The following is a 24803-nucleotide window of genomic DNA, read 5'->3' as shown; positions in this document are numbered from 1 at the left end:
AAAGTATGTTCGATGTGGACGTAACATTTCACCATTGATTACAGGAGATTTATTAAGAATGGGACGTATTTATTAAATGTTATCATACATTTAATTTTGAATCGAATAGGAACAGCATTTAAGCATATTGATACGACAGGGACACAAAACCCTTACCAAAACCCTGAAAAACTTTGTGTTTTGTTGGACAGCAATTAATAAAACTCACACAAACCTTAATTGATGGCTTTAGAAGAATACATTCAAGCATTAACTACTTTAACATTGGCTTTGGGTACAAGCAATGGTCAAAAGTGATAATGAAGCACTGCAAATATAACAACTCGTCCAGCACGGTGCGCAAATAGTTCAGCAGCAGGGACAACAGCAAACAGAAGGCCGGAAACAATGGTTCAAGAATCTCAAGTGTAGTAGTTTAATAAAAGACCCCCCCACACATACACACACACACACACACACACACACACACACACGTTTTTGAATCAGCAAATACACATGTTTGGTGGCGTACCGAGACGCTCGTGACAAAGGGATCGAGAAAGCGTTGAAGCGGCAGGACATGCTGGAACATTGGAAGGAGAGGCGATGGCGCCGCTCTGGGAAGGGCAGTGAGCGAGCCTGGCTGGCGTAGGAGCCCACCCGGGTCTAGCATCCCACCGGGGGGGCGCTGGGCTTGATCCCACTCTGAGGGAGAAGCGCGAGAGGAGATGGGATTAGGATGGGGGGCAGGGGGGTTGGGGACGGTGGGGAGCAGAGGCTGCCTCTGCGGAGGACTATGGCTGCTTTGTTCTGACCGCATGCTCACGTGCACACAGAGATACACGTGCACACAGAGTTGTGCAGGTATTTCCTGGAGATCTAGCCCCACGCAGGAGTAGGCATGGTGGGGTAGGATTAACAAGATGGTCGCTATGATAAATGATAATAATGCTTCTAAACCTTTAACTATGAGCTTTTTTGTCAACCAAGACCTCAAATTCATCAATACAAAAGTGCAGAAACTTTGCCCTCCATACACATCACAAGTGTAGGGATATACCCAGAAATTAGACTAACGTGAGCTGAAAATTTCACAAACAGAAGGAGGGGAAAAAGGAATAATAACACAAGTCCTTAAGGAAGATTCCAAAGAGCATGAACGTGCAAGGGAGGTCAGAATTCAGACATAGGAAAATCACACGGGTTATACACACATAGACAGTGAATATTATTTACCTCACCCCTGTCACCAACATTATCATCATCCTACTCATCACCCAGTTTGTCCTGGAAAGACAGACAAGAGTTGATGACAGAGAGACCAGAGAAACACACTAAAGTTCAGTTGGTTTACTGGCTTTCGTTGTGTCTTAAAAGTGTGGTGGGGTGGTGGTGGGGGGAGAGTGGTGAGAAACAACAACGGCTCACCTGATCCTTGGCACTCAGGAGGCGATTAAGCAGCGCAACGGCCTCCAACTTGCCAGCCCCCTTGGCCTGGAAGGAGGAACACGTTACTGTCATGTTGACACCTCCACGCTTTTATCCAAAGCTTACATGAGTTATCATGACTTACATGAGTACATTTTTAAGAAGAAAGAGAAACCAAACATCACTGGCTGTACAGGAAGGATGTTCATAGAACCAAGGGCCAAGCACTAACAATTGTTCGGTTAACCCATTCTCCGTATACAAAGAATAACGCTATTATAAGACGCGACATGATGCTACGTACCGTTTTGAAGTGCCATGACATACAATATAAAATAAGTGCGGAAAGGGAACGTAAAAGGACTCCAGTACTAACCACCGACAGGGCTGTCTGTCCGTCGTACCCGGGGGCGTTCAGATCGGCCCCGGCTACGTGCCAGATCTGCAGACCGTCCAGGTCTCCGTGAGCCGCAAGGCTAAAAACACACAAGGGATCAGAGGTCAGAGGGATAGCATCCGGACCGTGACGGAGCCGACGGGCCCAGCGACCCGAGCGTGGGGGCCACACGGAGGAGCCAGGCTCTGCGTGCATGGGGGCCAGGGAGAGAGAGAGATGCTGGAGATGAGGAGAGCCGCAGTCATGCTGCCTGGGAGCGCTCGGCCTCAGACTCGGGGGGGCTGGTCGTAGCTGTGATGACGAGGGTGGGGGTGGTTGTCTCAACGCTTGTCCCCCATACCATCTCCGAGTGCGTCTCACCTGCACAGCTCTGTGCCCGAGACGGCCAGCTGCTCTCGGGACAGGTGGGCTCCGGCCTTCCGCAGGAGCCTCACGGTGTCTTTGCGTCTGCAGGAGACCACAGAGGGGCGGAGGGGGGAACATAGGAGTTGTGCATCAGTAACAATTGGGCACGAATGAGTATTATTAGATGGGGGGTTGCGACAGAACAAAGATGCACTCGTTGGGAGGAGTCTGTGTTGTTGAGGTGCAACCACAGGGGACAAATACAGCGTGTACCATCATACGCTCTTTTTCTTTGACACCCTAAAGACTGGCTCTTCCCTGAGGCTCAGTGACTTCAGCAGAAAGACCCAACATGTCCAGATACAAAAACACAAAAAATGGGGACACCCCAAACTGGCTTGGCTATAAATCGAACTAATCACCCTAATTACTTTCTAATAGTTTAAAGTTTAAAGACCTCGGTTCCCCAATGACAATCAAAGAGGAACTCCTCCGGCCCGTCCTCCGTGGAGTTAATGACAAAGAACATAAAAGAGGCGGTTGTTAAAAGCCAGTTAAGCACAGTCCTTCACAAACTTTTGCGGGGCTTACCTGAAGAGCACTGCGTTGGACAGGGGTGTGTCGCCGTGGCGATCCCGGCCGTGGATGGTGGACCCGTGCTCCAGGAGGTACTGGACCACCTTCAGGTGGCCCTCACTCGCAGCGACGTGCAGCGGTGTGCGTCCGTCGAAGTCGCCCAGACTCAGGATACTCCCCTAGTCCACACACCGGACAAACCACGACTGCCGTCAGTTTTTTGGTCAAATGATGAAGACCGGATGATGATGTAGTTAAAACAGCTGACAGGGCGAGATATATTTTATTAAGGAACGATAGAAAAGCTGAATCAAGGAAAACACGGTCGATCTTAGCCTCCGGGTCCCTCAAAGTAACAGAAGCGATCAATAGAATTGTAGATCTGTATAACCTGTCAAGCTGCTGCGTTCAACGTCTTGGCCTTAGGGCTGCAGCTAATTTTTATAGTCGATGAATCCAACAGGATCTTTTTTAGATTAATAATTTTGACAATAAAATGTCAAAGCAAATTTCATCATAAGGTTACAGACAAAGAGAAGGCTTGAAGGTGCTTGCTTTTTCTGACAAGCCAACAAAAATAACATTTCAGTCCGGTTAGACGATTTGGAGGTCGATTTTGAAGGCCTTCCTCCAAAGTGACTCTCCTGAAACATATTACTCTACTCGCTGGCTAGCTTTAGCAATAGCTCTGCCTAGCCTTGTGGAAAGCTCTGGTCATGCGTGATGAGTGCATGGGCAGACTGTGTTGTGTTGGGATGTAAAGAGAACACAAATAAATGCTTCTGAAATAAATTGCCTGCACTAGCTTTAGGAGTTAATTGTTTTATACTTATACTTGATAAATAACTATCAAAATAAGATTTAATGAATTTTCTCGCTTGATCGACTCATCGTTGCAGCCCTACCTGGCATGCTACATTATTATTATGCGTTTATTTCAGTGTTGCTTGCCATTTCCCGGATGGATTCCAGGGCCTCCACGTCTCCGATCTTGGCGGCGGCGCAGGCCAGCGGGGGGCCCAGGGCATCACGTATTGCTTTCAGCTCCTGGGGAAACGCATTCAAAATCAGTGAAGCTTTATCCGTCACAGCATGCCTAGTGGCCTCTAAACACTTGTGGATTTTAGAGTATGCCGGCACAATTGGAGAAAACTATGAATCCAGGGCTTGTTTGGTTAGGCTTACTTGTGTTGGACAAAACAAAAGATACATCTATTGCTCGTTTGGAATAGAACAGACGTCAATGGTTTGACAACGGCCCAAATTCAGAACACAAAATCATGGCTGATGGCTCACATCTCGACATAGACACCGTCTACAATTAGCCAAGCCCCCAAGTCCTTATAAAAGGTTACCTGCAAGTAGATCGTATGCGGTGTGCAGAATCCCTGTCTGATGGAGATAGAGGCTTGTGTCTCATTGAAAAACACTGAACTTTCCACATGCTGCATCTCACATAGGGCGTAAAACGTAAAGCATCTTTCCGTTCAGACTGACCTTCTTGCAGCTGATGCTGAGCGACTTGGTGATGACCTGGATGAAGCGGCTGTCACTCAGGTTGCGCTTGGCTCCCAGGTCTGCACTCATCTCCCCTCGCAGGTTCTCTACCATCATCTGTACCGTGTGAGGTACGTGCAGGAACCCAAAGATAAGCATGCAAACGTGGGGTCAGCAGTGGTCACAACCACATCGGCGGCATGTGGCAGAACTGAACAACAACGATACAATAGTAAGAACGACCTGACTGTACAGACAGCGATATATTGTTTCTCCTTCTTCTAACAAATGCACACATTGTAAGTCGCTTTGGATAAAAGCATCTGCTAAATGCCCTGAATGTCAATCTAAATGCAAGACCCACCATCTTTTTGGTCTGCAGGTCCAGCCCTTCAATGGCCAACACGTGAGACAGCTTGGTGAGGACCGCCTCGGGGGTCATGTCCCTACCGGGCAGCAGCCCCGCTTCATACAGGACCTGGGGAGAGGCAGGCAGAAGGCTACCAAGGGCTCATTTCCCTCGTCTGCCATTTTAGGGACTTCTCCTCCAAACGATTCCTCTTATTTCAGTTTTGACGACATTTCGACTGCATTTAAAAACTGCACAGGACGATGGTAGGATTCAGTAAGTTCAGGGCCTTTAAATTCCAGTAAATGAAGATTGAAGAACCACTTACAAATGTGATATGAGTCACGCCCTTGGTTGGTTGTTTTCCCAATAGCATTTGTTTGTGTGGTTATTCATTCAGACTTTTGTTGCCATTTACTACTGACCCACTCAGCAGAAGCCCTTCTCTGATGGCTAGCACGCGCTAGCTCCTACCTCGCCCGTGGCGTAGATCTTGGACACGGTGCCCTTCAGACACTGGGTGGTGTTGATGATGATCACGCCGCGGTCGGTGGCCTCCTTCAGCGCAGCCAGGAGGTCGGGGCGGTTGTCGGGGGCGTTCCCGGCGCCGTAGGTCTCCAGGACCACGCCCACTATGGGGCGCTGCAGGAACGACCTCACCTGCGCACACGGGGCAGACGCGTCAGAGCACGCCATATATGGACTCCACTGAACCAGCCAGACATACGGGTTACATCGTGAGCAGGCGAGGAGGATTCGAGGCTACATGGGACCCCAGATGTTATGGGCCCCCCTCCGAAAACCTAACTACAAGTCGGGGTGATGGAGATGCACCGGCAGCTGTGCCTTTCCTGCTGGGTTTGTCGGTGCATTCATGATTAGTTTTCACACGTGTTCCTTTGTACGACTCATCAGCTCCCCGTTAAAGAGATCACCAGATGTCACTGAATAAGTGACTTTCTGCAGAGAAGGCTCCGAACCACAGACGCAGAATCCTAACTGCATCCCGACCTCGAGACCTGCTGGGTACCTACAACTTCCCATACCTAGGGCTCAACTCCCCCAACCCCATCCATGCATGTGATCCCAGCTCCTCTCCTAAAAGCACATCTGCTGTTGTCTTGTGATGCTGCCACTCTGAACATAAAGTGGGACAGGTGCGCAGCACTTAAAAAGCCCAGCAGGAAAGGTCGTTTGCTGATACGATAGGCGGATACACCATGCCCCAAGCCTCTCGTACAGACGGAAGAGCTTCAAACCCAAAGCAAACAGCTAGGGTACAGTGAGCCGAGCATGAGTACGACAACCATGTGACTCAAGACAGTCAGGGAGAGAGAGGGAGGGAGACAGAGGGGGACAGAGGGAGGGAGACAAGGAGAGATAGGGAGGGAGGAAAGGAGAAAGAGAGAAGGAGGAAAGGAGAGAAAGAGAGAGAGAGAGAGAGAGAGAGAGAGAGAGAGAGAGAGAGAGAGAGAGAGAGGGAGGAAAGGAGAGAGAGGGAGGGAGGAAAGGAGAGAGAGAGAGAGGGAGAGAGAGAGAGGGAGAGAGACAGAGAGAGAGAGACAGAGAGAGAGAGAGAGACAGAGAGAGAGAGAGAGAAAGAGAGACACAGAGACAGACAGACAGACAGACAGACAGACAGGCAGAGAGAGGCAGAGAGAGAGAAGGTCTTTTGATGGTCGACGGGGGTAACGGGAGAGAAACCCTCGGTTTCCTCTCAGTCTAATTCGCCTCGCCACAGGAGCCCTTCCCCGTTGTAAAGTCTGGTGTTTATGCCTCTAAAGGGACCTGACGCCTACTGCGATGGCAAATGGGTATTTAAATCAAATGTGTTTGTCTTACTGCGTGGCTTGTCACCTGCACTCGATACACTGGACGACAATCCAAGAAGATGCACGCACAATCTGGCCTGTTAGATCCCAGTCTAACGCTGTAATAATTCCCTCAATTTATTTTTCCAATTGCCGTAGAAGTCGTACAAGCACGTGTCCTTCTGAAAATGCGACATGGGACTCAGGCAGTTTACAAACATGGGTCAGGCGACTAATTACAGGGAAGGAAAAAAACAAAATCATTCTAGAGCAAATATTTGTGTAAAACATGGATGCTATTCTCAGAATTTTGTAAGAAGTTGAAGAGGAAAGGACACCACTATTACCAATATTACCAATGCCACTATCCCTACTTTAGAAGACAGACGCATGGCTAGATGGAGGGCTTCCTTCATGCCATAGCCCTGTGTTGTTTGGAGCCCATCGTCATAACATAGTGAAATGTATTCCTATAACTGAGCAAAGCCTGTGCATTACACATAGTATACACATACATAGTATTTGACAGACACATATGGATGTCAAAAGACAAAATCAAAAGGTATTTTGACTAATCCACACGTATTGAGATAATGGAATGGACGCTGGGAGTTTCGATGGCAGACAAGATCAAGATCGAATATGAATGAAAAGTTTTTTTTTTCCTCCCTCCCTAGTGGACATCCCGTCCCTCCCTGTATATATGCCTCCCCCTCCTTCTCCCTCCCTCCCTCACTCCCTCCCTCCTTCCAGCTTACTTACTTGCTCTCTCCCACTCCCTCCCTCCCTCCCTCTTACTTGCTCCCACTCCCTCCCTCTCTCTCTCCCTCCCTCTCCCCTCTCCCTCCCTCCCCTACTTGTAGCTATCTCCCGCCGTCTCCCCTCCTCCCTGGCTGACTTACGGTTTCCGTGGTGATGCCAGGGAACAGCCTCAGCAGGCCCACGTTGCAGTTCAGCTCTGTGCTCACGCAGAACTTGGTGTAGGTCTTGTCTCTCCACAGCCTGTCCCAGTAGACTGTAGGGGACAGAGAATTCACTAAATCGCCAAGGTAACCACAACTGGAAATACAAACGATAAGGAAGCACCATGACCAGCCATTTATTCATCCATCCATCCATTGATTCATCCATTACCCGTTACATCCACGTCCATCATGGCCAGGGGGGGCAGGTTAGGGGAGGCGAAGCCATCGAAACTCCCAGCGTCCACTTTGGTGACGCGGTTTCCCCTGTACAGTTTGTTGCGGAAGTACAGGCATACCTTGATAGGAAGACACGTACAGGTGAACAATGTATTTTGATAGAGGAATATGGTTTTAATGGTACAATCTTTCTGATGAGGACAGCAGCCATGAACCAAACGTCTGTCGGGAAGGAATTGGTTCAAGCTAAACTATTATAGTTTCATTCACTCACTAGACAAGTGAATTAAGCCATAATAGTGTCAAACGTATCAACTGTTTAATCTTTCGTGTAAAAAAGGGAGTTTAATCAGTTAGTTTTAATGGTCCTCCTAGTATCTTGTTGTACTCCCAGACAGTCCTCTTCCTGTTTTGAGATAATCACCTGCTGTTGCGAAACACACCAGCGTTTACCCAACAATCTCCTGGAGTGAGAATGTTAACAACGTTTTTGTTCCTTCCCTCCACATAAAACTGTAACAAATGTCAATCACAACAATGACTAATTTTCTGTCGGACAATAAAAAGGCGGCAAAAATACGTTATTTTGACGTTCCCGTTCAAAAGGCAACGTCGATGAAAATGTACAAATTGGTTGTTGTGCAAACAAATGTTAATAGAAGAATCAACTGACACACAGTAGCTACATGAAGTATCTACGTGCAGTAGCCAACAGTAGCAGCCTCTTATTGCTCACCTCCGGAATGTCAAACAGACCAGCGAGCAGCAGCGCCCCCAGCAGGTTGTCCCTGCCATCGTTCCACAGGTCATAAATTGGCACCTGGAAGAAAGTTTGTTTTCAAATCAAATAATTACATTAGAAAAAAGACGCATCGGTGACTCACCCCACTGATGTGCAAACCAGTCGGGCGACAGTATGCCTTGGTTACCCGGGCATAAATGTCTTATGCTACATGTCACAATCTCACTCTTTCAACACTCTCTACTATCCTGTCGATACAAAAGTAAAGTAGACAGACATTGACATTGACATTTATGGCATTTAGCAGACGCTTTATCCTAAGTCGCTTTGGATATACAATATATATAACAACAGTATAAATAAATCTTGAGCTGCTGCCCCGACGACACAACCCCGGATAAGCGGATAAAGATGAGGATGAGGATAACGACAGTATATCCTTACTGCCAGTACAGTAAGGATGTTCATAGAACTAAGTGCCACCAAGCACTAAAAATTGTTAGGTTAACCCATTCCCTGTATACACCAAAGATAGCTGGGATAAGATGCTACAGACAGAGAGACAGACTACTAATATACTACTAATCATTCCCAAAGGGAAATTTAGGTGCCACAGTCATAAAATAATAACAGAGCGGTATTGCATCAGCAGCCTTGACTGATCCGTCCCATCTTGACTGGGGCCCCATAGCATTATCCAGGGGCTGTTGTGGTGTCAGCCCAGACCTCGTCAGACCGCAGGCGTTACCTGGGAGCCAGTGAGGATGACGGGCTTGCCCAGGTGGTCACACATGAAGGACAGGGCGGAGGACGTGTACGCCATGGTGTCCGTGCCGTGGAGGATCACGAAGCCATCGTAGCGCTCGTAGTTTTTCTACCGAGACAAATATAATATGGTTTAAAAGGGTGAGATGACCAATCTATGGAAAACTCATTTTTGATTAGTGAATGAGCAGACACATCTATCCAACACGCACCAGCAATGCCTTCTTCTTAAATGTTACACCTTATATTTAATTGATTGTGATGCCCAAAAGGCATGATAATTAATGTGCCGCAGAGAAACAGATAATTGGGCATCACATACCTCGATGTCCTTCCCGATTTTCTCCCAGTCCTTGATTGTCATGTTGGAGGAATCCAGTAAGGGGTTGTACTCTAGAATGTAGTACACAACCCGTTGATCGTTCTTGCTATATGACCTGTGAAAAGACGTCGACTTTGCAATTATCAAATACATTACCCAGCCGATTAAAAGGGAGGGCGTTAAAAGTAAGAAGTGAATACAGCAGTTACAATAAGGCCGATATTCAGCATAAAAATGAAAAAGATGGACAAAAGGAGTAATGGATCACACACGTTAATTTGGTTAATCCTAATGGTGGATTAATTTGAGAGTTTTAAGAGAATGGATGGGAAATGTTTGAAAAACGCAAGCATGCAACGAAACGATGGACTGTGCAGCAGATCCCCTTCTGCTTGAGCTGCAGGGGGTCCCAAGGCATTTACAAGCACAGTCAGAACTGTGGATGGGCGTAGCATTTCCCCCCTCTTCTCAAACCATGGGACGAACGCGTGGCAACGTCTATGTGGGGCTGCCAGTGTAGCCTTCAGGTGTTACAAGGCTGCCAGTGTAGCCTTAAGGTGTTACAAGGGTAGTGCATTATCATACTGACGCTGTCTGATGAATGGAGGACTAACATATGAGTCTGTGCTTGTGGGGGGGGGGGGTTGGCCAGCCTTGTGGCCTGCCCTATCAATAAACAACAAATTGGATAAATCATTAGCCAAAACCAATTCCGTCCCGGGAATCAATGTTAAACATATTCTTGGCAAAGGCAAATGATCCACAGCGCCACCATCAGACCAGCCTATGAGGCTTCCTCAGACAGAAATTCAGAAACAACAAAACCTTTTTTTACATTTGAACATATTGTTGACAAGTACGTAACGTGTTGTTTTACATGAATATCTGTCTCAAATGTGAGGAAAATGCCCCAAATGTGAGGAAAGTGAACTAAATGTTGAAAATTTATCAAAAGTGTAACCGAATTTTTACAATCGGCACCCCATACAATAGGATTGTTAAATTATATTTTATTTGTATAGCCCTTAATCACACAGTCTCAAAGGGCTTAACAGCCCTCAAAGGGCTTAACAGCCCTTTGAGACTGAGCAATATATTTATGACATATTGAAGGGGTGTCTTGGTGGACGAAAGGCTTACGGCAGGACCAGTGTGTTTTCATGGCGGTCGTATCCCTTTTCCTTGGCATATTCTGCATCGTGGAAGATATTCATCTCTCGCAACTCCTTCACAAACGCATTGGGCTCCGGTTTGAGGCCTGGGGGTGAGACAGAAACTATCAGTCTTTGAGAGGCGTGTGTTTGTGGCTGTGTTACAATCAAGCAGCCCAGAAACCTGGCTGACAGTGAACTCTGCTGGTAACAATGAAAATTGCACTTGATGCGCATGCTTAAGAACATAATATAATAATAATAATAATAATAATAAATGAAATTTATATAGCGCTTAATATGGTACTCTAAGACGCTGTACATATTGCCCTAACAAAACTATGTAAGACAGACTAGGAATAAAAGAAAAACAGAGGTTAAACATGAAGAATAAGGTGGGAGTTAGGTGGGGAAGGCTAGTGTGAAAAGGTATGTTTTGAGGGCAGATTTGAAAGAAGAGAGGGTTGGAGGGACTTTGATGTGGGAGGGGAGTGAATTCCGAAGGGTGGGGGCAGCAACTGAGAAGGCCCGATCACCCCAAGTCCGTCGCTCAGTCCGTGGAACTTGTAGCAGGTTGGCAGAATTGGACCTGAGGAATCGGGAGGGGGCGTGGTGATGGAGGAGGTCGGCAAGGTAGGGGGGGGCTAGGCTGTTGAGGGCCTTGTAGGTGATGAGTACGATTTTGTAGTTGATTCTGTGTTTAATTGGAAGCCAATGGAGTTCACGGAGGACAGGTGTGATGTGTTCTCTGGAGCGGGTACCAGTGAGGAGGCGTGCAGCTGAGTTCTGGACAAATTGAAGTTTTTTGAGGACTTTGTTGGTGGTGCCGTAGAGAAGACCATTGCAGTAGTCAAGCCTGGATGAAATGAAAGCGTGGATGAGTGTCGCAGCAGCGGTAGTTGACAGGTGGGGGCGGAGGCGGGCGATGTTTCGGAGGTGGAAAAAGGCTGTTTTGGTAATATGGTTAACATGGGGGAGGAAGGAGAGAGTGGGGTCCAGGATAACTCCAAGGTTACGGATTTTGGTGGAGGGGGTGATGGTGGAGCCGTCAATGTTAAGGGTGAAGTTCAGAGTGGAGTGAGTGAGGGTGTCAGGACCAATGATGAGATTTCGGATTTGTTGGAGTTGAGTTTGAGAAAGCTGTTTTGCATCCAGGTCTTGATGTCAGTCAAACAGTTGGAGAGGGTTGAGAGGGTGGAAGGACTGATGGTTTTGGAGGGGAGGTAAAGCTGTGTGTCATCGGCGTAACAATGGAACCGGAGTCCATGGTGACGAAGGATCTGACCAAGAGGAAGCATGTACAGAATGAAGAGGAGTGGACCAAGCACAGAACCCTGGGGGACACCGTGGATGAGAGGAGTAGTGGCTGATTGACAGTTGTTGATGGCGATGAATTGATGTCTGTCGGAGAGATAGGATCCAAGCCAGGAGAGGGCGATGCCAGTGATGCCAAGGGTGGATTGGAGACGGGAGAGGAGAATGGAGTGATTGATCGTGTCAAAGGCAGCACTGAGGTCAAGGAGGATGAGGATATTTAGGGAGCCAGTGTCAGAGGATAGCAGAAGGTCATTGGTCACTTTGAGGAGGGCAGTTTCTGTACTGTGTTTGGAGCGGAAACCGGATTGGAAGAGTTCAAAGAGGTCGTTGGTGTTATAATAATAATATAACTTTTATTTATTTTTTAACTTTATTGACATGTTCGTGTTCCATTACATATTCACAGATTGGGAAAAATTGTTTGAACCGAACCCTAAAACAGAACCTAAAACTGCAAGAGATTAAAGTCTTAGTCTCAGTTTACACATTCAAGTAGGACTCCTCCATTTATTATATCGTACCATTTGTAATCATAATGCTAAATACAGAGATTTCTCAGGCAGTATATATGATTTTTTTATTTATGAATTGTCTTTGTCAATACAATGAATGCATGACTGCACTCATGGCATGCAAGCTTGTCTATCAAGCTTGCTTGCTTGCCATATGGCTGACAAGCTTATTCAAGCCTGAGAAGTGTTAACTACATTTGAGGAAATGTTTTCATACTGAAGTACTTTAATGTAGGATTCGTTATTTGAATACATATAAACCATTGGATCTTTCACTTAGTTGAGGAGTAGGCCTACATTATCAACCGCCAAATTCAGATGTGACATTTGCAGTTGATATGTGATTTCAGACATACTGCATGTCAGGAAAACCTCCATGTTTGTTATTGTATTTTGGCCAGGGACATATTATGAAAACAACAATTTTCTTGGGATCTAGGTTGTTGGAAAAAAGTCTGTAGCCTACATGATTTTTTGAGTGAGATGCATTCTGAAAGGACCCCGCCTCCAGTTACCCAACGAGCGAATCAGTTTCGGCGATTTTGAACATTAGCTCCCACTTCCCCATCCCCCTCCAATCAGAGCAGCTAAGATTTTGTGGACAAGGGGACCAGCTGTCCAATCAGAGCAGCTAAGATTTTGTGGACCAGGGGACGAGCTGCCGACTGCCGGTAGTCCGAACTCCGGAGGAGGAGACATGGAGGAGAAAGGGATGGAACTCCCGGAGCTGAGCTGCCAGACTGCCGCCGAGCTCCCCGGCAGTCCGGAGGAGGAGACATGGAGGAGAAAGTGAGGGTGATTTGTCTCGGAGCTGAGCTGCCGGACTGCCGCCGAGCTGCTCCATTGGGGGGAGCGCGGCGGCAGTCCGGCAGCTCAGCTCCGGGAGTAGGCCTACAATCCCTTTCTCCTCCATGTCGGGGTTACTTCAGAGAGTCAAGGCCAAAGTTCCTTTCCCCCAATTCTTGTCAACCATGGCCGAGATAACCCCCACTACGAGTCTTTACTTGTTGTGGAAGTACCAGCAGTGGCGCCGGAATGATTTCAGGGTGGGGGTGGCAAATGCGCATGCATGTGTCGAACAGCGCGTGACACCTCATCAGCCTGTGCTTGCACGAACATAGCCAACGTGGTCTTATTATAACCCGATCATTAACTAAAAGCCACATAGAAAGAATAAAGCATCCAGCATATAATTTCAACAATGTGTGAGGGCATATGCAGCAGGGATGATCGCGCAGTGGAATGCCTATTGAAAACCAGCGGACGAGCGCTGGGCGGAGATTTTAGACGCAGGGTGATTATAGAAAAATATAATTTGTCAATTTGCCGTTTGCTTGTCAATATGTTAATCTGCTTATTATTTATTTATTTCAATCGAGACCCGCCCACAATCCCTCCAAGTATTACTTTTTTTCACGCAATCCACCCAACCCTCCGCAGGTATAACCATAGACATCTGATAGACGGAGCATCGAATGCTACCGCTGGCGCTGACGAGACGCGGGGCCGCCATCTTGGAGTGGTCATCCGCTCCACTCAGTGTAATCCGTTTGGCTGGAGCAATGAACTGTCAGCGCATTTAATCAATCATACCTCACTGAATACCACTGATTTTCATGCGGTTTTTTGTCATACGTGTAGCTATGATAAAGGCCACATGGTTTGGCGTGTTTTATTATTCAATACTAATTATACCAATAGTACGGTAATGTTAAATCTTGCTTGTGAAAAGTAATCCCCCGATTCCTATTATGGATTGTCTGCCGATTTGAGCAGGAATACGTTGAACAACAGCCCGGCATCCTGTTTCTGCTGCTGTTGCTGCTCCCGGTTGACCACTCCAAGATGGCGGCCGTATTTCTCGCGTCCCAGCAGCCAATGCTCCGTCTATCTATAAGATGTCTATGGGTATAACCACCAACCGCGCATCTATATCTTTACTTTCGTTTCAATGGAAATCGCGACGGTCTATACTTTCAACATAAAGTGTACACGAAATACGTGCCAGCCTTTATACCACAGATACTTTAGGGTCTATAGCATATATAACCGCGTTGTCTGATTACAGTTTAATTCATTTTTCACAATTTATCAACTCTCGTTTTTAAGAATAAACACTGCGCCATTCATTTCATTAGGAATCGCGATGGTCTTTACTTTCAACATAAAGTGTACATATATTATAATTAGAAATTCGTCCCTACCTTTATACCACCGATACTTCAGGGTCTATAGCATATAACCGCGTTTTCTGATTACAGTTTAATGTAACAGTAAGCTGACAACATCGCTAATTAACACCGCAGCTGCAAATTTACCGCACAGAGATAACCATGGCAACCGGTCAAGCAAAATTTCTTTGTGCGATCATTTTGCGCGCGCATCAATGGCCATTATTGATGGAAGGCCAACAGTATTGGCCTTCCAATACCATGAAGCACCAGGAAAACACACACAACATTTGAGGGAAGAAACCCACAAAACTGATATTTTTCAAGCACTGATTGTTTCAGTGCTTGAAACATGAACCTGTGTAATGCTGGGCGCTGTCTCCCTAGACTCCAAGCATGAGTTGTTATATTAACACAGTCAGCATTGAGTTACTGTTTAGCATCGCTACTGAAGAAGGGCAACTTGCTCCACCCTTATTACTGGACGAATGACACCAGTGGGGTCAGGCTGACTTTTATAAATCTATAGGTAGTTAACATTGCAGGAATGGTCAGATTGATTCACTCATCAAGGGCATTGTTCAAATTAATGAATTGATGTGCATCAATTTCCCCCAGCTAAATAAAGATAAACCTGAAAATAATTGTTGGGGCCAAAAATAAAAGTGAAAGTTACTGCTCTTACTGAATCTCGATCAGTGTGGAATAAAGGTCTAAATCAGGTTCCTAAATCTTGGTGTGGTTATGGACTCAGAGCTAAACTGTAATTGCAACATTAGGATTAGGATTTATTTTTATTGCCATTTATGCAGAACATAATAGGAATTTGTCTCAAAGTGCCAGTGTGTGCGATTAACAAATATTGTTTATGGTTTATGACCAACCAACATCTCTCATCTGCTTGCGTGTTAAGAGCCAACTTCAGCCCTCAGCTTGGATTGATCCAAGCTTGGTGAAGCAGCTCTTATTTTATTTCTTTATCGATCAAGAACACTCTTTTTTCTACAGTCGACACAATGTTGATTTGAAACCTTCCAGACACATAGTTGACTAAAGCGAAATGATTGAACAGCGTGCCTGTGTGCATGTCATCAGGAGTGTGATGTTTCAACCAAAACAGTAGTAGGCCTATGTGTAGGTGTATCTGTCAGAATTGTTCACCAACGCACGTAGTAGACTCTGCGTAATCTACATCCTAAAAGTCCAAGTAGATAGTCCATCAGATGATTCCCTAGACACGCGATACTCTCTCCCGGCTCATCTGAGAACATAGATAGATAATTACCCCCGTCATGACTCTTCATTCCGATGGTTCCTCCGGTGTTGATGACCAGTACCCAATGATCTCCGCAATTTTCACGCAGGATCCGTTTTGGCATCGCGTTGGGGGGGCAGTTCAGAGACTCCGCGTGGCTGGGTTTGGGATAAGACAAAGCTTGAGCGAGTGAAGTCATTTTTTCAGAGACCAAGGGAGGATTCGACGTAGACGTCTTATATACCGCCGTGAGTTAAACCCCTCTCGGCTCTGGCCCTAGCTTTATATCCGGCCACAACAGTGGAGTGTTAAAGGGTTATTCACCAAATATCGGAGGATCTATGGATTGTGTCAAGTCAAGCAGTAAGGCCAGCCTCCAAATTCCTTAGCGATGTGTAACCATTTCCTTAGAAATTACGGTAAGAGCCTAAGGGGTATGATTTCCAAATAAGTCGTTTCCCAATTGTATTTCAGAGAAATGTAAAATGAAGTGATCTGAAAGATCTGAAAGAAGTAGTAGTAGTAGCAGCTGAAGTATTTGTAGTAGTAGCTGAAGTAGTAGTAGTAGTAGCTGAAGTAGTATTAGCAGCTGAGGTTGTAGTAGTATATGAAGTAGTAGTAGTAGTAGTTGCTGAAGTAGTAGTAGAAACTGAAGTAGTAGTAGAAGCTGAAGTAGTAGTAGAAGCTGAAGTAGTAGTAGAAGCTGAAGTAGTAGTAGAAGTTGAAGTAGTAGTTGTAGTAGCCGAAGTAGTACTAGGAGAAGCTGAAGTAGTACTAGTAGCTCAGGAGATAGAGCGGGTTGGCTGGTAACCTGAAGGTTGCTGGGGCAATCCCAGACGGGCTGGCTGTCGCCTTGCATGGCTGACTCCGCCGTCAGTGCATGAATGGTGAATGTGAGGCAATATTATAAAGCGCTTTGGGTGGCCAATGGTTAGAAAAGTGCTGTATAAATGCGGTCCATTTACATTTAGCTGAAGTAGAAGTAGAAGACGAAGTAGAAGTAGTAGTAGCTGAAGTAGTAGTATTATAGTATCACAGTCAGTGGTCGAGTTGCAAAAGAAAAGCCAGGGGGGATGATGGATTCAAGGGACAGATAATTTGTGCTGATGACAGCGCATATGGTGGGAGACCAACAACGGTGGGATAATTATTATTATTATCATTATTATTATATTATTATTTATTTTTGGGGATAAAATAAGAGCGATGACTACTCATGTCATCGCTCTTATTTTATCCCCAAAAATGCAGCTGATCGGACGCATCACACGATTCGGAGGCATGCATTACATTTAAGGATTTTAAAAACTGATTCTTATTCTTTTTTAAAAAAAATGCATTCGGCAGAGAAGGGAGACTAGGGTTGCTCACGGGTTGGAATGAAAGGGAGAAAAGGGGACAGAGCTAGTTGCCTGTGGAAGCGATGTCTGAGATGCAGAGACAGCTTCACACTACCAGTGTCTGTCTCGTACGGTGTGGAATGAGAGCTCGTGGCACTATTGCACTATTGTAACCCCCCCGGTTACAACTTATACTTTTTGCTGTTGTGCTTCAGTTGCTTGAATCTATTCAGTTCATGCCTTAAATTAACTTTAATTAATTTCAGTTTGTGCCTTAATTATGCAATACTGTTCATTCATATTCTTGTAAAAAATGATGGTTTCATTTCAACCCGTTTCGATTCAGCATACTGACTTTGAGTGTTTTTTTTACTTCTAAATTGAGCAAATTGCTTTTTATTTCCTTATTTATTTGACTAATAGATGGAAAACGAATACATTTGTTTAGTGATGGCCAGACCACGGAAGAACTTCAGGCTACATTATGAGTGCGCTACACATATATATTTTTTTAGTAGTTCGGTTAACCGGTTATTCTTATTTTTATTGAATATTGGTATGCCTTCAAATGCCCATCCCTAGAGCACATACGTAATTCGATTATGCAACGTATGCTCATGTTAAACAATTTCCAGAAACTTGTTATACATTTTTGGTTTGTCTTGATGCATGAGACAGGGCCGTGCAGAGACCTTTTGAGTGGCAGGGGCTTTGATTCAAAGAAGGGTATGCCTGGAACAAGATTTATTAACAATATATCTTTATTTCTAAATAATGAATTACCCTTGTTAAATATATATATTGCGTAATCTTTCATACAATCTTACATAGTTGTATCCAAACTATCTTCCATTAGGCAAACCTAGGCAAGTGCCTAGGGCCCCAACCAAATCTGTCTTTATTAGGGGCCCCCAAATCTGACCCCCCCAGCCATTACTTATGTAAAGTAAAAAAAAAAAAAACATTTCTAGTAGAAAAAAATAACAAAAATATCAACATAACGCCGAACTAATGCCTAAATAATAATTTTCCAGCACACATGCTCCCCTCCATTGTGCATTGGACTAGTCCAGAATATGATTACGTAGTAACGCGCGCAGCGCGAAATAACGTACTTCAAACCAAAGCAGAGGGATGCGACTCGGTGAAAATGAAGCGGCGGAATTATGATAGTGGTTGTGCTAAACGAAAACAAAAAGCTGAGAAGAAAAGAATTGCAGATACACTGCCGAAATTGATTTCATTTTTTACACCTGCTGCTGCCACAGCAGCCGCTGCTGAACTTGCGACAGGCTCTGCTGTTGGGGTTCTATACTGCTGCTCACCACTTTTCTCTGATATGAAGACTTTTGAGAAGACGACAACAGTAGGACTTTGTGTTTACAAATGCTTTCTGTCTCACACACACACACACACACACACACACACACACACACACACACACACACACACACACACACACACACACACACACACACACACACACAGAGCTTTGCCACTCACTCAGTCACTCACTCACATACTCTCTCTCACTCACTCACTCACTCACTCACTCACTCACTCACTCACTCACTCACTCACTCACTCACTCACTCACTCAGTCACTCACACACACACACACACACACACACACACACACACACACACACACACACACACACACACACACACACACACACACACACACACACACACACACACACACTGTTTTACTCACATGAAATGGTGAAGGCAACAGGGAAAATGGACATTTGAAGATGGAGAACTTAACCACTTGCACACCTAAACACCCACCCCCCCCCTCTGTCTCTCTCTCTCTCTCTCTCTCTCTCTCTCTCTCTCTCTCTCTCTCTCTCTCTCTCTCTCTCTCTCTCTCTCTCTCTCTCTCTCTCTCTCCTGTCAATCACTCACTCACACTGAACCACTGCTTTGCCTGTCTCTCACTCACACACACAGCCACTGTTATTCCTGTCCACACACAAAATATTTTCATTGGTCCTGTTTAAATGTAAATGGTGGTTTTCATAGACTCATATCCATTTTGTATTTTAGTTCTGTTAAGTGCAAGATCATTTTGTAACTCTGGCAGAGAATGGAAATTCTAATCTCTCTCTCTCTCTCTCTCTCTCTCTCTCTCTCTCTCTCTCTCTCTCTCTCTCTCTCTCTCTCTCTCTCTCTCTCTCTCTCTCTCTCTCTCTCTCTCTCTCTCTCGTTTGAGTAATAAACATGTAATTTTGGCAAAGGCTGGAGAAATCTGAAACTGATTTTACTGTGGAGAGTTGAGTGGCAGTGCACTATGGGTTTATTGCGATTCTAAGAGTATTGGGATGGTTATTTGTTTTGTGTACGTGTTTCAAAGATGAGGGCCCCATGTCTATATTTTGCCTAGGGCCCCAAAATGGCTAGATCCGCCCCTGCCTACAGACAATAATACTAAATCCACATTTAACCTAAATTTACAACAGAAAATGAAACATAGGGCCTAACATCAGACCCCATTCACATGAATAAAATATGCAACCGTTATTCAAACAAAATGTAATTTTACATACAGTATTAATACTATAGAAAGGGCTACATCAAATTTTAAATCATACTAAATCCACAATACTGTACACCTTAGAATGAAACATGGAGTCTTACATCAGACTACATTCACACAAATAGTATCCATCCAAAACGCAACAATCTAACATCATATTATGTGATTGAAATAAAAATGTGTGCTAACTACTACAGCAATCAGAATGAGAAAAGTTATTTTTAATGATTGTTGGTGAATATTTTATTTTGCAATTTGCTTGAACTTTTTTCATAAAATGAGTCAGTGGTGCTCAACCTTTCTTGGGCTGATGCCCACCATGATCCCAACAAGACATTCAAGGCACACCAACCTACGCTTGTAGGGAATGATTGGTAAATTCATACAATTCATACAAATACATTATTACTATCCTCCCAGCAATATTTGCAGTATTTCACACAGTGGATTATCCAAAACAAGTAAAACTCATACAGGCGGAGGGCAAGAGAGCAGTGTCCTTTACGTGGTAAACTACTGACATCAGCTACTAGGGTGTCTCAACAACTCACAAATGTTCCAGTCAAGATGTGGTGACTGCTTAGTATCTGTAATGACCTGTCCGTGTCATTACAAATACCGTAGTAGTAATGTAATGTACCATAAATATCAGTTCAGAATACTGTGTTGGGTATCTAATGTACTGTCAGCATCAGGACGAATACTGTTTAGAGGGATACCAAGCTGTACTGGGGTATGTAATGTACTGTCAGTATATTTACACATACTGTATAGGGCTATGTAATGTACTTTCAGTATTATACATTGTGGCATTCCCCCGGTGCCACGCCCCCTGTTCGGGAGAGTCGAGGCCGGGATATACCGCCGGTGGCCAACAGCCGGCGACAAATCCCGACCTCCCGAGAGCCGCAATCGGGGAAACGAGGAACACCTGGGCAGGAGACACCCAGGTGTTAAAAGGAGGCCACCGGCCGACAGAACGGGGAGAGTCGAGTGGAAGAGAGGACGACGCAGAGGATCGAGACACCGTAGAGTGAGCCGCACGGCGGACACGTGGACCACGACTCGAGCAACCCCCCGTCTTTGATGTACAGCGTGCGCTTGTGTGGCTATTGGAAACCAAGTGTAATAAACCGCCGTTTGAGGCTTTGGACAATCACACCCTGCCTGGTCCTTACTTTGAGCCCCTCTACCGAACCGAGTTACCACAACATATACTGTGTTGGCGTATGTAATGTATGGTCAGTATCGTTAGATTCAGTACAAATTGCTTCACTTCGTCTCCACCCCACTGCCAGCTACTAGTGCGAGTTCTGCAACACATTTATCGCAAATGGTGTTGCAAAATTTAGGCAAGAGGTTCCTCACTCCTCACCTCACACTTGTGCGGGGGAGCACATTTGTGAAGTTAATTCGTGATTTTGTAATCACTGTGGTGTTTTACTTGAAGATGAACTCAAGGAGAAACAATTCCTATGTGTCAATGTTATTAGTACAAGTTTGCAGCTGTCATTGTATTCATGTAAATATGAATTTGTGATGGGAAGGATGTGAAAAGATTATTTGTGTGACTTCACCATCAATATCAACACACACAAGTAAAACAAAATTCTACAAGCTATGTGTTTGAATATTAGTATTGAAGATGTTCCGATGTTTGTTGAAAATTGCACATCGCATACCTACCAGTTCTCCCATCAAGTCTACAAGTTCTCACATTTTTTAACATTTTTAACTTGAAAGTCAGTATCAAGATAAATATGTATAAGTAATAAGCTTGTTAAAAGAGGAAGTGTCAACGAGAACTCTTTACAAGGGATATTTAGCATAGAAAAAATATTTAATAATAAAAATAATCGTGATTAAATATTTTAATCGCTTGACAGCCCTAATATTTACTGATCACAACAATGGAGCTTTAGCCACTACATGCCCATATGGACGGCACGCGCCTGGCCCAGGCCTATACAGAACGCAGTGTCGGTGCTAAGGGGGGGCATTTGGGGGCCGTGCCCCCCCTAGCGGTCATTAATGCCCCTCCTACCACAGGTCATTATTTTATTTATTTTCCCGATAATGACCGGCGTTCTATACATTATCCCTTACTTATTACACGGGTCTTCTCAATGCTGTGGAACGCTCCGTTCACTTGCATGGGGCCTTCACAACTTCGGGCCAAGTATGACCGCTGTCAAGGTAAACAAAGGATTTTTTGTCTCTCATGACGTCTTTGGTATCACTCCGCAAGTATTCCGTAACTTGTCAACCCCAGAGTCTTCGGTTGCTTAGCAACGTCTTTGGCCGACTATTTCTATAAGGCCTACTAAGCAGGTACATTTTGATTAATGTTTGCTTTGTCTATCTATTGGTGTTTAATAGGCTTGTATACGTATGGCATTGTGTCATTTCTGCCTGGTGTGTGGCTTGTTCAATAGGCTACTTTCTGCCACAATGCGTGCCTTCTGTCAGCGGTCCTGTTCTGTTATATGTTGTCAGGGGTGATTTTGATTATTGTGGAGGCTGTTCTCTAAGGTTTATAAACAGTGCCAGGCCTACTTAATTTTTTTTTGGAGGTTCATAAACTGTTGATGTGAATAAACTATTTATGACATAGCAGAGGTGGTTAAACTGCATTTATTTGCGTTTAGCATCCACGGCAGCCCTCCCCCTTTTTTTGCGTTATAATATTTCACAAACGGCAGTGCCCCCCCGCTGGCGACGCATGCCCCTCCAGTAGATCTGCTCTGGAGCCGACTCTGACAGAACGCAATTCGGCAAAACAAACAAAACAAATGAATATAGCTTATGAGAAGTCATCAAGCAAGCTATCAGGCCTTCATTTTTAGAGGGACTTGGCCTAACCATCTTTCATGTGTGCAAAAAATTCAACGACTCTGTTAAAATCAGGTTTTTGAAAAAAATTCTCAACAACAACTCTGTTGAAATCAGATATTTCTAATTAAATTTCTCAACAACAACTCTGTTGCAATCAGGTATGAAATCAGGTATACAATTTAAATACCTGCTGAAAAAAATAAATAAATAGGCTTCAATGCCTTAACAATTCCATTGAATATCCAAATATATTTTTTCTGTCAATAGACAACATATGCTTAGCAGGTGCATTGCAAATAAATTAATGAAAAGTAGAAATAAAAAGTAGGTAGGCTACTATAGCCAGGCCTATACAGAACGCAAGAATATACAGAAACAATGCCATTGCGCTGCTGCATGATCTGAAGTCATGGTTTGCAGACGTGGTTTGCTCAACATTGGATAGGCATCAACTGCCTTTCAGAGGGCTGCTGTGGGGAAATCTTCTGCGTATTCAGGAAAATGCTCACTGTCAAACAGTACAGCCGCAGCCAAGTGTCCAGTAAATGTAAATCTATCCTTCGCATTGGCAACTACAGTGTCACACACTTCAGATCCAATTTTCTGCAAGTTTGGAGCGCCACCACGTCGAGGCGCGTCAGGACTGAATTGCGCACAAATAAAAGGCACTGAATCACTAACTTTTGAAATTAAGCTGACAACGTGTTCTACGATCCTTTGAGTATGCACCACATCAATGTTACTCCTCTTAACCTGTGCAAAGAGCGTATATACACAGGACAGTATGGTATGGAACAGCTCATGGTAAAAAAGGAATTCTTTGTCCCCCATCATTTGGCAGTAGCCCTTTGCGTCTCTGAATGAGATTGCATTAAATTCTGGAGATACTCAAATAGTATTAAAGCATTCCAGCAAGAGATCCTAATTCTCATACACTGTACTGACTGCACGACTATGAAAGTTCCAGCGTGTCTGCGGTGCCCGTGGCTACCTCCTTGCTACAATGCTGTCCAAAGTGGCAGTTCTCTTTGGGGAACGTGAAAAAAGGAAGAAAAGCCGCTGATGTCGGAGAAGAAGCCACGCACTGGCGTAATTGAGGAAACGGCCTGTTGCATAACCAAATTCAGTTGGTGTGTGTAACCTATATAGTGGGCATTGGGATAAATGTCTTGAAACTTCCTCCTCACTCCACCTGTTGCTCCTCGCATCACACTTGCTTCATCATATGTGCCATCATTCTGTCTCTGTCCACCTCATTCTCCGCTGAACAAACGACACCCAACTGTTGCAGAAGTACATTAAAGATGGCCTCTGCGGTCGTGCCTCCAACAATTTGTTTGAAAACTAAAGAATCTCTCCTGCAATGTGTTGGCTTCGTCTATATAACTAGACGCATAAACGATTTGCCAATGGGTTCAAACATCAGTCATTTCATCGGCCTGCACTGCCAGGAATTCTGTGTTTTTCAGATCCTGTATAATGCGTCCAAGGGTGTAGCCATGGTACCAACATTGGGGGGGGGACAAATGTTTTGAACATACATTCATCTGGTGCACTCTGAGAGCAAAATCTCAATACCTAGCACCTCATTTTGAAGCCTTTTTTAGCGATGGATGTTTAAAACACTTTAATATGTGATGTGACCAAGCAGTCTGGGAGTGTGGAAGACTTGAAATTAGGAAAAAGTTGACACACATATAATTCAGAGCTCTGTTTTCCTTTACTTTTTAAATTAAATAAAACATTTCGTGCTACTCAATATATCAACCAATCCAGTCATTTTTTTCACAATATATTCATTGACGTTTTGGCTTTTTTACAACACACACACAAAGAAACACCTGCACCATCACAACAAGGACACAAAATCCAGCAAGTTCTTATTTCCATAATATTTTTTATTGCATACCCATCACATTTGCCAATGTTGAGTAAAACCCACCCAAGTGCATCAATCTCATGGACCTACTCAGAAAACATAGAATTTCTGATATTTATGTATCAGAAATTATAGATCTGTAATAGACTGAATTAGTGTTGCACTCATTTATATCCTGCACCCCGGAACCTTTGTGCTTATACCTGTGTACCCCGCTGTGTTGTTGTAGTGATTGCTCTGCACCTGAATGTCTCTCGTATACTTTGGCTGTTCTGCTGTGAGCATGGTTTCAGTAAAGACGTTAAACTGAGTTACAAGTGTGCGTGCATTATTGCCCGCGGGTTACCACATTTTCAACCACTTGTTTAATAAGTACATAGAGGAGTTTCATGAGAGAGCGCACTGAGCTAATTTAAGTGACTGAATATGTTTAGAGATATTTACTGAT

The 24803-nt window shown here is 44.6% G+C and overlaps 1 protein-coding gene across 2 annotated transcripts; it reads right to left on the bottom strand.

The window, feature by feature from the left end:
• Positions 1-23: 23 nt before the first annotated feature.
• LOC130370294 (60 kDa lysophospholipase-like) lies at positions 24-16157 on the bottom strand. 2 transcript variants are annotated; one of them, XM_056576018.1, is made up of 17 exons: positions 15790-16157; positions 10494-10611; positions 9354-9468; positions 9015-9140; positions 8261-8344; positions 7517-7643; positions 7285-7397; positions 5046-5231; positions 4587-4700; positions 4223-4339; positions 3677-3772; positions 2741-2904; positions 2165-2251; positions 1784-1883; positions 1408-1473; positions 1221-1266; positions 24-684 (listed from the first exon to the last, which is right to left on the bottom strand). In XM_056576018.1, the coding sequence occupies exons 1-16, from the start codon at positions 15956-15958 to the stop codon at positions 1246-1248; spliced, it is 1803 nt and encodes a 600-aa protein (XP_056431993.1). In that variant the 5' UTR covers positions 15959-16157; the 3' UTR covers positions 24-684; positions 1221-1245. The 2 variants fall into 2 exon arrangements, with proteins under 2 accessions (XP_056431993.1, XP_056431992.1); XM_056576017.1 differs by having other exon boundaries at positions 1216-1266; positions 15790-16156.
• Positions 16158-24803: the final 8646 nt, after the last annotated feature.

This window comes from Gadus chalcogrammus, chromosome 17 (genome assembly GCF_026213295.1).
Source record: "Gadus chalcogrammus isolate NIFS_2021 chromosome 17, NIFS_Gcha_1.0, whole genome shotgun sequence".
In the NCBI taxonomy this organism is placed as follows: Eukaryota; Metazoa; Chordata; class Actinopteri; order Gadiformes; family Gadidae; genus Gadus; species Gadus chalcogrammus.
Note: the sequence above shows the minus strand (reverse complement) of the source record. Positions and strands in the feature narration are given on the sequence as shown.

Excerpts from the sequence above, each read along its gene's own strand:
- LOC130370294 (XM_056576018.1), bottom strand. The coding sequence starts at position 15,958 with ATGACTTCACTCGCTCAAGCTTTGTCTTATCCCAAACCCAGCCACGCG. Across the intron at positions 7,644-8,260 it reads GTCTGTTTGACATTCCGGAG|GTATGCCTGTACTTCCGCAA; the intron begins GTGAGCAATAAG and ends CTTCCTATCAAG. Across the intron at positions 1,884-2,164 it reads TCGGGCACAGAGCTGTGCAG|CCTTGCGGCTCACGGAGACC; the intron begins GTGAGACGCACT and ends GTGTGTTTTTAG.